The 13924-nt window shown below is 40.4% G+C and overlaps 2 protein-coding genes across 2 annotated transcripts; both read right to left on the reverse strand.

Annotated features, from left to right (window-relative positions):
• Window positions 1–547: 547 nt before the first annotated feature.
• On the reverse strand, window positions 548–2855 carry LOC131975351 (nuclear factor 7, brain-like). Its single transcript, XM_059338004.1, has one exon. The coding sequence runs from the start codon at window positions 2612–2614 to the stop codon at window positions 1160–1162; it is 1455 nt and encodes a 484-aa protein (XP_059193987.1). The 5' UTR covers window positions 2615–2855; the 3' UTR covers window positions 548–1159.
• A 4863-nt stretch (window positions 2856–7718) lies between these two features.
• On the reverse strand, window positions 7719–9170 carry LOC131974356 (nuclear factor 7, brain-like). The gene has a single exon (XM_059336631.1). The coding sequence runs from the start codon at window positions 9168–9170 to the stop codon at window positions 7719–7721; it is 1452 nt and encodes a 483-aa protein (XP_059192614.1).
• Window positions 9171–13924: the final 4754 nt, after the last annotated feature.

The raw sequence follows: 13924 nt of genomic DNA on the forward strand, positions 1-13924 counted from the left end.
GTCTCTCTCTGTTTGTCTCTCTCTCTGTCTGTCTGTCTCTCTTTCTCTCTGTCTCTCTCTCTGTCTGTCTCATTCCTCTCAAATCAAATAAAAGTGGCTCTATTGTCATGTAAAACAGACGTTAACACTGCCAAAGCATGTGTGAAGTCGAAATAACAAACAGAAAAAAATGTATAAATAATAAACAGTATTAATGTCTATTTGTCTATTTATTTATTTATAAAGAAATGTGAAATGAAATGTGTCTAAATCAAATCAAAGTGTCTTTATTGGCATGGAAACAGACAAAGCAAAGCAAGTGTGAAGTCAAAACAACAAAATGTTCATCAACAGAAATATAGTGATTGTGGTGTTCACACTGTATATACAGATACAGTACAAATTGAAATACAATAATGCATATATATATACACAATAATATAGACATGCAGTTAAAATATAAGCTTAACAAACAAATACACAAGTAAGAAATATAAAATTAAATCAACTTTTTTTTTTTTTTTTTTTAATCTTTTTAACTGTATTTCCGGCCTATTGCATCTGTATTTATTTACTTATTTACTTACTTACTTGATGTTTAAAATGTGCTTTATATTGGAGGTGTTGATGATAACCATGAGATTTGAAAGATAAAATTTTGATGTACTGATAATAATACATTCAGAGACACTTATTAGTAATTGGCAGTCAGGTTTTTTTTCTAACATGAAAAAAAGATCTATTTCAAATGATTAAGGATTTTTTTTTTGTAAATTGAACCAAATAACACTATATTAGGTAGTCAAATCTGGCCCACATAAATTAATCAATAATAATAATCCAATAACATATTTAGAATATATAAAACAATCTGATTGGGTTTATTCTGCATAACGAGTACTTTTTAAAAAAATACTTTAAGAACAATTAGATGCTGATACTTTTACAATTTTAAGGTTTTGTTGTGGAGTAATTTAACAGCAGCAATTTAAGAAGATAGAAAACAAAAACACCAAATAGTCAGTTCACATCAATTCAATAGTAATTAGGTGTAAAAAAATAAAAATAAAAAATCTACCTCCACATTTAATCATTGTCACGTGTAAAGGAACTAACTGGAATTTGTCTGAACTGACAAAACAACCCACCACCATGATAAACAAAGAACATGATGAATCAGTTAAACCTCACCATCGTTTCTAAACAGCACAGAGAAATCTGTTGGACAGATTTTGATATCAGCAGTTTTAGCTTTACCAGACTTTCCAAGACTGAACAATGGGAAGAGTTTCTCAGTGAAAGTGTCTCTGTGAGTGTAGATGTGAGTCATTTTGTCTTCAGGGTCGTAGAAGGACACCTCCCCCCTGTCATAGTCCAGCTGGACTCTGATCCTCTGGAGACTCTTCTTCACTCTGACAGTCTGACCAACAACATCAAGGTATTCTCCACTTTTATATGTTAAACACCAGATTCCATATTTTGGTGTAGCATATCTCTGTCCCTTCCTGTCAACTGACTCTTTAGCCAAACCTACAAACCAGCCAGGATGATCTCCCACCTCCACCTCCCAGCTGTGTTTCCCTGAGCTGAAGCCCTCAGAGCCCAGAACATCTGCATACTTAGTGTTTCTCTCTGGATTATCAGGAAGCTGCTGGTTTGTGTCTCCACGTCTCACACTGGTCAGATCATCAGACAGATAGAGACTGTAGGCTGCAGTGTTTGGGTCCAGAATGAGAGGAGTGAAGTGGACCTTCTCCTTCATCTTCTCCCAGACTCTGAAGGACAGGTTGCCCAGGTGTTTGGCCACATCTATCAGCGCTCCTGAGAGCAGCTGTGGATCTGACAGTGAGCACTGGACTCTGGCTCTGGTCTGAGTGGCTTTATAACTGCTGAGGAATGGCACCTTGTGTTTCTGCAGCTCTTCTTCAACAGCAGAGATACTGTCTGACAGAGAGGAGATCTGCTCCTGAATCCTCTTCATCTCTCTGCTGATAGTCTTCCCCTTCTGCTCCTCTTCCTCCCTCAGAGCTGCCAGTCTGGACTCCTCTTCCTCTTTCAGGAACTGGTGGAGCTTGTTGAACTCTGCTCTGATCTGTCTCTCTGTGGACAACAGCTGCTTCTTGGACTGTTGACTCACTTCATTGTATGTTTCCTCCACTTGTTTGTATTTGTCCCTCTTGTCCTGCAGAGACTGTAAGTCAGATTTCAGCTGGTCCTTCAGGTCACTGACTGCTTGTTCTATAGGAACCACTTTGTGACTCTGGTGGAGAGAAAACTCACAGACAGGACACACAGCTTTGTCTTCATCCTCACAGAACCAATAAGGGACTTCTGGATGTTTATCACACACAACCTCTTCTTTCTTTTCTTCTTTTTCTGTCTCAGATGATTCAGATTTCTCTCTCTCAGCAAAGGAGTCAGCCAGTTCCTTCAGTGAAAGGTTTACAGCTGGTTCGTCAGTCGAGGACTTTCTTTTACAAATGGGACAGTTTTTGTTTTTAGTTTGTTCCCAGAATTTCTGCAGGCAGCTTGAACAGAAGCTGTGGTTGCATCTCATAGACACAGGATCTCGGAAAGTCTCTGAACACACATGGCAGCTCAGGTAACTTTCCACACAAGCAGTTTTCTCAGCCATTTTCTCAGATATGTGAATTATCCTTTAACAGCAGGACTCACCAAATGTTTGTCCCTTTGAATTTCAGGTTACAATCCTTCTGATTTGTGTTTAATATCCTTCAGCCTGTAATGGCGTCTCAGCTCCGTGTCAGCAATGTAGAAATAATAAGTTTCACTTTCCTTTCTCAGTAACTGACAGTTTATATTTCATTTTCTTACCAGCAGATGGTGATATTGGATCAATTAACAGATTTAACAGTAACTTTCCACCTGAAATGTTTTAGAATTATTAGACTACTTGTAAAAAAATTAAAGTGAAAACAGGTGACATACATTGATATTTATGTTTTAATTTGCACCTTAATTTATTTACCTTTGTATTAATTCCCCAAATTATCTGCTTTCCTATCTGTGTTTTATTTATTTAAAAAAATGTATTTTTTTTATTATATGTAGTCTATTTTTTAAAAATTTATTTATTAATTGTATTTATTTATTTTAAGCTTTGAAGAATTTACCCCATGACTTAGTTTGAGTGACTTCTAGTAATGAATAACAAATATGCAATAAAGTGAATGAAGTGTAATATATATATATATATATATATATATATATATATATATATATATATATATATATTTTTTTTTTTTTTTTTTTTTTTTTTTTTTTAAGTATGAAGAAAATAATACAAAACTAAATAACTTTAGGGAAATAAATAGAGGTGAAAATGCAAAAGACCAATAATAAATAAATACATTTTTAAATATTCAATCATAAATAAATGGAAGAAAAATGTAACATGGAAGTAAATAAAACGGGGAATTAAAACAAAGGTAAATAAGTGAAGAAGTCAGTGACAACAAATATCACATTATGTCACATTTTATCACCTAATTAATGCCTTTATATATTGTTAATATGTTTGGCATATTAGTTTTTATCAAGTATTTCATTCATGTGTTTTTGTTTTTTTTTGCAGTTTCGGTCTTTCATATTTTTATTCTTTAAATTTGTTAATATGTAAAAAAGAAAATAAATGTTACACTTTATCTTTAATGTTGTAAAACAAAACAGCACAAGAGTCTTTGCTCTGTCCCAGAGTCACTTATTAGTTATTGTGAGTTACATATCAGGTGAAGATTTAACATGAAAAACTTGATCAGTTTCAAATGAAAACCACATAACACTATATTAAAGACCAGGCTCATTCTGGAGTTGAGAGAGTCCACTGACCTGACCATTAGGAACGTGGACATCAAGATTCCGACAGGCAGGAAGTGGAACGCCCAAACTGAGGTCAATCAAGCCATCAGTCGCCTGCAACATCAAGAGATCGTTGGCAGAGTCCAGGCAGGAAGAGCAGGCCTCGGGTGGGGAGAAGCGCCACGGTTCTGGTCCAAGGCCGATCGCCAAGAGAGGAAGGAGATGGTGGTGGCGGAGGTGACGAGGATGGAGGAAGAGCGCTACACCATCAAGGCCGTGTCGCAGGGCCGACAAGGAAGCTGGACAACCTGGGAGGGAGTCGTCAACCGAAACATCAGTTGGACAGACCTCCTGAAGATCCCGCAGGCAAGGCTCAGCTTCCTCATCTGCTCAACATATGACATGCTTCCATGTCCTCAGAACCTTCACCAGCGGTTCAGGAGTGAGGAATGCTGCACACTCTGGAACGCCCCTAACACAAACCTCCAGCACATCTAGTCAGGCTGTAAGATCGCAATCTCCCAGAGAAGCTATAGATGGCGCCACGACCAGGTCCTGGGGAAACTGGCAGAGGTGCTGGAGCGCTGTTGACAGGGCAGCAAGAGGGTACCACCAGCAGAGAACTATGGTTTCATCACAGAAGGTTGGGGGAGAAGAAACATCAGGCCAAAAGAAACAGCTAGGCTGTTTTCCCCCGATCAGGAGCGGAACATGAGATTGGACCTTGACAGGCAGCTCCGTTTCCCAGTCGAGATAACTATTACATCTGTCCGCCCTGACATAGTGTGAACAGAGCAGTTGGAGTCCAGGGAAGACTGGAGGACAGCCAGGAAAGACTGGATGACAGCAGTGAAAGACTGCACTGGGAGTCGGCGGCTAGTTACCCAACCCACTAGTACCACAGAGGAGGCACACCCAAACTAACTACAAAGAACCCTAAGAGAAAACAACCCAAAGGCCCTCCGAGAGGCGGAATGAAAGATGGGACTAACAGGATGGACAACTCGGTAAAAACATATGGCAAAAACAGCAAAGAGGAAGAGGGCCCACAGGTGGGGGACAAGCCCCTATGTGAGCACCAAGACCCAGTCGCCACCAACTCACACAGGACAGAGTCAAAAGCAGAGACCAAGAACCCAACTAGAAGGAGCAAACTCAATTGGCCAAAGTCAAGCGAAGCAGAAGCATGGCAAACACTGGACAACGACCTGATCAAGACACTGGAGGAATCATTGCGAGGAGGGGTGGAAACCAAGCTCAATCAGATTAGTGACATCCTATACCAGGTCTGCAAGGACAGGGTTGGCGAGGTGACCTCCAACCAGAGGACAACCCAAAGAGAGAAGGGAAGGAGAGAAAAGGAGATTGACCATCTAGTACGAAGGCGCCAGAAACTCCGTAAGAACACTCCGTAAGAAGAAAACTCTGTGGGAGGAGGTGAGGCAAAGACTGTCCAGGCTTTGAAGAGCTGAACGTATTCGCAAGCATAGCAAATGGAAACAAAAAGAACGAGCCAGCTTCTTCAAAGACCCCTTTGGACACGCCAGACAGCTGCTGGAGGAGAAGAAGATTGGGAAGCTTGAAACCACCAGGGAGCAACTGGAACAGCATGTCAAAGAGCAATTTCTTATATAGCTTGTAGGAGTCCCGTACAAGCTATATAAGAACTGCCTCAATGTGCTAAAGGTGCTATGGTACCTTATGAGAGCTACCTGGAAAAAGCAACTCATTCCATCTGAATGGCAAAGGGCTGTAGTGGTCTTCATCCCAAAGGAAGCAAACTCCAAAGGCATCGGCCAGTTCAGAAACATCGCCCTGCTGAATGTAGAAGGAAAAATCTTCTTCTCCACCAGGATGACCACCTACCTGCTTGAGAACGGCTACATAGACACCAACTGCCAGAAGGCGGGAAACCCAGGCTCTCCAGGGTGCGTTGAGCATGCAACAATGATCTGGGACCAGGTCCAGAAGGCCAAGCAGGAGAAGACAGACCTCCACGTCGTTTGGCTCGATCTTGCTAATGCATATGGATGAGTCCCACACCAGCTGATCAGCTCTGCCATGGAGTTCTTCCACATGCCCTCCTGCATCAAGAACATGGTTGCATCCTACTTCAATGACCTACAGATGTGCTTTGCCCTCCAAGATTTCACCACCAGCTGGCAGCCACTAGAGGTAGGAATTGCTATGGGGTGTGCCATCTCTCCCATCCTGTTCGTGGCAGCCTTTGAGGTAATCCTCATTGGTGCAAGACAGATAGTTGGAGGGATCAAACTACCAACCGGGCAGAGACTACCCCCACTGGGGACATATATAGACAACGTCACCAGTCTCCTTCAGACAGCAGCATGTACATCAAGACTGCTGAAAAGGATGGATGAGCTGATGTTGTGGGCTCGGATGAAGATGACGCCAGAAAAATCACGGAGCCTGTCTCTCAGAAGAGGAGTCAGAAATGACAGCACCATCTTTGTCATAGGAGGTGAGAAAATCCCACTCGTTTCTGAGCAACCCATTAAAAGCCTGGGGAGGCAGTAAACGGCAGAGCTTTTGGACAAACAGATGGGGAGAACCGTGTTGAAACAACTCTCAGAAGGCCTGGCAAAGGTTGACCAAAGCCAACTCCCGGGGAAGAATAAGGTCTGGTGCTACCAATTTACACTCTACAGGAGGGTGATGTGGCCGCTGAAAATGAGTGATATTCCCTCGTCCGCCGCAAGTTAGATGGATGGAAAAGCCAACTCATTCATCAGAAAGTGGTTGGGCCTACCACGGTGCTTTTGGAAGGAACACCCTCCAGCTGCTGCTGCGATCCATCAGTTTGGGCTATAAGCAGGAAAAGACCAGGCTCATTCTGGAGTTGAGAGAGTCCACTGACCTGACCATTAGGAACGTGAACATCAAGATTCCGACAGGCTGGAAGTGGAACGCACAAACTGAGGTCGATCAAGCCATCAGTCGCCTGCAACATCAAGAGATTGTCGGCAGAGTCCAGGCAGGAAGAGCAGGCTTCGGGTGGGGAGAAGCTCCACGGTTCTGGTCAAAGGCCGATCGCCAAGAGAGGAAGGAGATGGTGGTGGCGGAGGTGACAAGGATGGAGGAAGAGCGCTACAAGATCAAGGCCACATTTTTCTTAACTGGCTCATATTAATCTGTGATTAACTGAGTAAAAACAACAGGCTTCTTATTAAACTAATTCACACATTTTATCACCTGAAATATTTCATACAAATTCATTTTCTGTGAATCAAAATGTCCTTTATTAGAAAATAGATAAAGCCTCAATTTCAGTAGATACAAAACAAAATCACAAAATATTCAGTTGACATCACTTCAATAGTAAGTAGATGAAAAAAAAGACATCCCAAGAAATTTAAGAACAAACCTCCATGAAAACCACTTTGAATAATTAATTACAGACTGTACAGACAATAAGCAAAACATTTCTGTCACCTTGGTAACCAAATCAACACTGCAGAATCTGTAAAAGAACAAAAAGTTGTAGTACTGTATCAGTGAAAATCTCTATGTCCTCCTGACACACTGCCTGATGTTTTGGACAATAATCAGGAATCATAATCCAATAATATATTTGGAATATAAATAACCATCTGAGTGGGTCCAATCTACATAACGAGCACTTTTACTGTTTACTGTTGATACTTTAAGTACATTTTATAATTTTTTAAGGTTATGAATGCAGGACTTTCACTTGTCATGGAGTAATTTCACAGCAGCAATTTAAGTAGATACAAAACAAAATCACCAAATATTCAGTAAATATCAATTCAATAGTTATTAGATGTAAAAAAAAAAAAAAAAATCTACCTCCACATTTATGATTGTCACGTGTAAAGGAACTAACTGGAATTTGACAAAACACCCCACCACCATCATAAACAAAGAACATGATGAATCAGTTAAACCTCACCACCGTCTCTACACAGCACAGAGAAATCTGTTTGACAGATTTTGATATCAGCAGTTTTAGCATCACCAGACTTTCCAATATTGAAATATGGGAAGAGTTTCTCAGTGAAAGTGTCTCTGTGAGTGTAGATGTGAGTCATGTCCTCAGGGTCGTAGAAGGACACCTCCCCCCTGTCATAGTCCAGCTGGACTCTGATCCTCTGGAGACTCTTCTTCACTCTGACAGTCTGACCATCTCCACTAGTGTATTTTCCACTCCGATGCAATAAACACCAGACTCCATATTTTGGTGAAGGATATCTCTGCCCCTTTCTGTCAACTGACTCTTTAACCAAACCTACAGTCCAGTCAGGATGATCTCCCACCTCCACCTCCCAGCTGTGTTTCCCTGAGCTGAAGCCCTCAGAGCCCAGAACAGTGACATAGTTAGTGTTTCTCTCTGGATTGTCAGGAAGCTGCTGGTTTGTGTCTCCATATCTCACACTGGTCAGATCATCAGACAGATAGTGCCAGCAGTTTGCAGTGTTTGGGTCCAGAATGAGAGGAGTGAAGTGGACCTTCTTCTTCATCTTCTCCCAGACTCTGAAGGACAGGTTGCCCAGGTGTTTGGCCACATCTATCAGCGCTCCTGAGAGCAGCTGTGGATCTGACAGTGAGCACTGGACTCTGGCTCTGGTCTGAGTGGCTTTATAACTGCTGAGGAATGGCACCTTGTGTTTCTGCAGCTCTTCTTCAACAGCAGAGATACTGTCTGACAGAGAGGAGATCTGCTCCTGAATCCTCTTCATCTCTCTGCTGATAGTCTTCCCCTTCTGCTCCTCTTCCTCCCTCAGAGCTGCCAGTCTGGACTCCTCTTCCTCTTTCAGGAACTGGTGGAGCTTGTTGAACTCTGCTCTGATCTGTCTCTCTGTGGACAACAGCTGCTTCTTTGACTGTTGACTCATTTCATTGTATGTTTTCTCCACTTGTTTGTATTTGTCCCTCTTGTCCTGCAGAGACTGTAAGTCAGATTTCAGCTGGTCCTTCAGGTCACTGACTGCTTGTTCTATAGGAACCACTTTGTGACTCTGGAGGAGAGAAAACTCACAGACAGGACACACAGCTCTGTCTTCATCCTTACAGAACAATCTAGTCTCTTCTGGATGTTTACTACACACCACCTCCAGCTTCTTCTCTTCTTTTTCTGTGTCAGATGATCCAGATTTCTGTCTCCCAGCAAAGGAGTCAGCCAGTTCCTTCAGTGGAAAATTCACCCAAAAATGTTCCTTTGATGATTTTCTTTTACACATAGGACAGTTTTTGTTTTTAGTTTGTTCCCAGAATTTCTTCAGGCAGCTTGAACAGAAGCTGTGGTTGCAGCTCAGAGACACAGGATCTCTGAAAGTCTCTGAACACACATGGCAGCTCAGGTAACTTTCAAAAAGAGCAATTTTCTCAGCCATTTTGCCGTTTCCAAATGATCAGAAAAAGTAAATCCAGTTTTTTCAGTTTGCTGCTTAAAATCCTTCAAGTGATCAGTCAGAGATCTCACGGTGTAATGGCATCGCAGTTCTGTTCAACAATGTCAGAATCTGATCTCAACATCACCAACATCTTCCATTAGTTAATCATTATCAGAGATAAAAGCAGTCACATGTTTTTATTACCTGCAGATAGAACAGGATTCTGTCCTTCAACACCAGCACTCCTTACAAGATGGTCCAGAGTTTCAGACTATAAAATTGTTGTGTCTGATGTTTCATGTGTCACAGTGAAAATATACTTTGTGACAGTGAAACTGTTGGGAACACAGGTGATGAAAAGACCACCGATGCTAAACTTATGTGTACGTGTATGTCTCTGTGCACAGTTTTTCAGAAACATTCATACGTTGAGTGCTTCTTTTTTATTGCAGATTACAGCCATCACTATCTTTCGACTTTGACACTTTTTTTTAATATGTCGCAGGACCTTTGAGCTCAAAGTTTTATTGCTACATGTACTAACTTGTTACTCAAAGCAGCAAGTTTTTATAATGTAATTTCATTGCAACCTCCCCTCAAAACGACTGTAAATACTGAAAACGAATTACTGAATCTGCTCATGATACATGTGATTTACCAGACTTGTTTAGATAAATATTATAAACAAAACAATGTCAATATTTATTTTCAGAGATAATCAGGTGATAATGATGATAATAATGATTATGATAAAAGGTATTTTCCTTCCTGGCTCATTTGCACAGGACTTTAACTTCCACGTTATACCCACGAATATTAAACTGAAACATAACTTGTTGAGATTATTCTCAACCACACCAAGAGTCACAGCAATGATGGATTTCATAGATACCCTGGGCATACAGCATGTCTGATTAACAGAATGGGATTTCTGTGAAGTAATGTGCTTCATGGGGGAGCAGCACTGTTTGGTAGCTCTCTGATTTTGCACAAATTTGCTATTATGTACCAAGAGAGTTCAGTCATATCATAACAATACTTGTGTACATTCCATCCAAGGCAACTGCTGAAGTTCCATGTGAAGTTCTACATGACCTCGTTGCTAGGATACAGACTAAACATCCAGAAGCATTCTTGATAATATCAGGAGACTTCAATCATGTTTCCCTCTCCTCCCACCTGACTGGATTTACACAGTTCGTTAATTGTCCCAACAGAGAAAATAAAACCCTTGATCTGCTGTATGCTAATGTCAAAGAGGTTTACAGAGCTACTGCCTTGCCCCCAATTGGACAATCAGATCACAATTTAGTTCTTCTGGAGACTTGTTACAAACCTTGTGTGTGGAGGCTGCCTGCAACTAAACTCGCAGTCAGGAAATGGACACCAGAGGCCACTGAGGCTCTAAAGGACTGCTTTGAATGTACAGATTGAAATGTGTTGCTGAAACAGAGGAGAACAGTATGGACATTAACAGACAGGTTGACTGCTTTACTGATTACATCAACTTCTGTAGAGACACAGCCAAACATAGGACTGTACGCTGTTTCCACAATAACAAATCTTGGATTACTAGTGATTTTAAGGCAATCCTCAATGAGAAGAAGGCAGCTTTTAGATGGTGACAAAGCATGGCTCAAACATGTGTACATCTCCAAAGCAGCATCCACCCCCCCTCTTAAACCTGAGCCTCCACCCTTGTCTGTCACAGAGACGGGGTGAGGTTGGACCTGGGAAGACTTTGTTCTGGGAAGGCTGCTGGTCCAGATGGTGTGTGTCCAAGGTTGCTCAAGGACTGTGCTGCCCAACTATGTCAACCTCTCCACAAGATCTTCAACCTCAGTCTAAAGTTGGGGCGAGTGCCGCCACTGTGGAAAATTTCCTATGTTGTGCCGGTACCAAAAAAAAAAGTCCAGCTGAACTTAATGACTACAGACCAGTAGCCCTCACTTCTCACATCATGAAGATCTTGGAGCGGCTGATTCTACGTCTACTGAGAGCTGAAGTCAAAGACAAACTCGACCCCCTGCAGTTTGCATACAAACAACACATGGGAGTGAACGGTGCTGTCCTCTACATGCTTCACCGTGCCCTTGCTCATCTGGAGGAAACTGGCGTTTATGTGAGAATCATGTTCTTTGATTTTTCAAGCGCATTCAACACCATCCAACCCAACATACTCAAAAACAAGCTGACAGAGATGGGAGTGGATCTTTCCTTCATCTCCTGGATCACAGATTACCTGACAGGAAGACCACAGTATGTCAGGTTGGGGAACTGTGTTTCTGGGACATTAATGAGCAGCACAGGGACTCCACAAGGCACTGTTCTGGCTCCACTCCTGTTCACACTGTACACAGCGGACTTCAAATACAACTCTGAGTCCTGCCACATCCAGAAGTACTTGGACGACACTGCTATTGTGGCGTGTATCAGGAATGGACAGGAATCTGAATATAGGGATCTGATAAAAGCCTTCAGTGACTGGAGTCACAAGAACTATCTCCTACTGAACACCTCAAAGACTAAGGAAATGATCAGAGATTTCCGCAGGTTCAAGCCCCCCTTCAGCCAGTGAATACCTGTGGGGTGGACATGGAGGTGGTGCCAAGTTCTAAGTATCTAGGTGTATACCTGGATAATAAGTTGGACTGGTCCATCAACACGGACGCTCTCTACAAAAAGGGGCAGAGCCGCCTCTTTTTCTTCTTGAAGCTCAGATCTCTGGACATGTGTAGTAAGATGCTGCAGATGTTTTATCAGTCTGTGGTGGTAGTGTGTTGTTTTATGCTGCAGTCTGCTGGGGAGGCAGCATCACACACAGAGATGATCAGACTGGTCTAAAGAGCTGGTTCTGTGGTTGGAGCCAGGTTGGACACACTGGAGGAGGTGGTGGAGAGATGACCTGTCAAGATGTTCCAGGCCATCCTGAAATACCAGATCATCTGCTACACAAAACCTTTATGGACCATAAAAACAGCAGTGGACGGCTCCTCTCTCTCTGTTGCAGGACGGAGAGATTCAAAAGATCCTTCTCTCCTACAGCCATCAGGCTGTCTCACTCTAACAGACTAAGTGAATATCCCCTCAGGGATAAATAAAGTAATTTTGATTTTTTTTTCAATTTGATATTTATGAAATAGAAACTATCAGAAACTGTTAAAATTTGCTTCTATTGATTAACCTGTGCAGCAAACAATAATATGCATGTAAATAAGTGACAGAAACATAATGTTCAGTGTTCAAAATGTGCACTTTGGCTCCATCTTGTGTCGTTTACGGGAAGTAAAATTTGTCCATGCAGCCACATACTGTACACATTCTGTACATTCAGTCATGTTGGTGACATGATGCACATGTGAGCATGTTGTTTCTGAAAACTGCATTAAATAGGAGACAAAATGACTCAAATGTAGCAGTGGAAGCATTTCTGAAACAGAGCTGTCTTGTTGGAAATGATTCTCCATCCGTGCAGACTTCACACACTGAGTCAGCATTTGTTTTTATGATGTCTAAAAGTGAAATATATATATATATATATATATATATATATATATATATATATATATATATATTTATATACACACATCCTGAACATATATATATATATGTTCAGGAGACTGTTGTAAATTATTAGTTTTTTAACCTTTGACCTGCTGTTTTTAGAGTTTATAATGTGGTGAAGCTGCAGGAGGGAAAAGTTTAACCATCTTTTAAATGTGATTACTGACTGTTTCTAATGTTAACAAACCTCAACTAACTAATGCCTCCATTTATTTGTAATATTATTGGTACAATTAATGGCATTTTAGTTCATTTATCGAGTTATTTATACTAATTTTGGCAGCTGTCATATTTTTGTAATTTAAATCTGTCTCTGTCCCAAAACAATGTAGATTAAATGACCAGCAAGTGACTGATATAAAACACATATAGTATTATTTAGCCATTCATTTTATTTATTAATTACTTAAATGATCAACAATTGAGTGAACATAAAGTATAATTTAGCTATTTATTTTAATGATCAGCAATTGATGAATGATACAGAACATATAGTGTTATTAAGCTGTTTAATTGTATTTTTTTAAACTTTATTTAATCAATGCTTGACTGATACTAAACATAAAGCACAATGTATCCATTTATTACATTGACTGATACTGAACATATCGTATTACCAAGCTATTTATTGTATTTATTTATTACTTACTTAAATGATCAGCAATTGAGTGACACAGAACATAGTATTATTTAGCCATTTGTTTAATGCATTTATTCCTTAAATGATCAGCAATTGACTGATACTGAACATATAGTATAACTTAGCTATTTATTTGCTTAATTTTAATGATCAACAATCGAGTGATAAAGAACATATAGTGCTATTAAGCTATTTATTAGTATTTTTTTCTTGATTTGATGATCAGCGGGTTAGGTTAGGGTTTTTGCTCTATTTAAATGATCAACAATTGACTGATACACATATCGTATTACCAAGCTATTTAATTTTATTTACTACAGAAATGTTGTGACACAGAACATAGTATTACTCTCTCTCTCTCTGTCTGTCTCATTCCTCTCAAATCAAATAAAAGTGGCTCTATTGTCATGTAAAACAGACGTTAACACTGCCAAAGCATGTGTGAAGTCGAAATAACAAACAGAAAAAAAATTATAAATAATAAACAGTATTAATGACTATTTATTTATTTATTTATTTATAAAGAAATGTGAAATGAAATGTGTCTAAA

Source organism: Centropristis striata, chromosome 7, assembly GCF_030273125.1.
Source record: "Centropristis striata isolate RG_2023a ecotype Rhode Island chromosome 7, C.striata_1.0, whole genome shotgun sequence".
Taxonomy (NCBI): Eukaryota; Metazoa; Chordata; class Actinopteri; order Perciformes; family Serranidae; genus Centropristis; species Centropristis striata.

Excerpts from the sequence above, each read along its gene's own strand:
- LOC131975351 (XM_059338004.1), bottom strand. The coding sequence starts at position 2,614 with ATGGCTGAGAAAACTGCTTGTGTGGAAAGTTACCTGAGCTGCCATGTG.
- LOC131974356 (XM_059336631.1), bottom strand. The coding sequence starts at position 9,170 with ATGGCTGAGAAAATTGCTCTTTTTGAAAGTTACCTGAGCTGCCATGTG.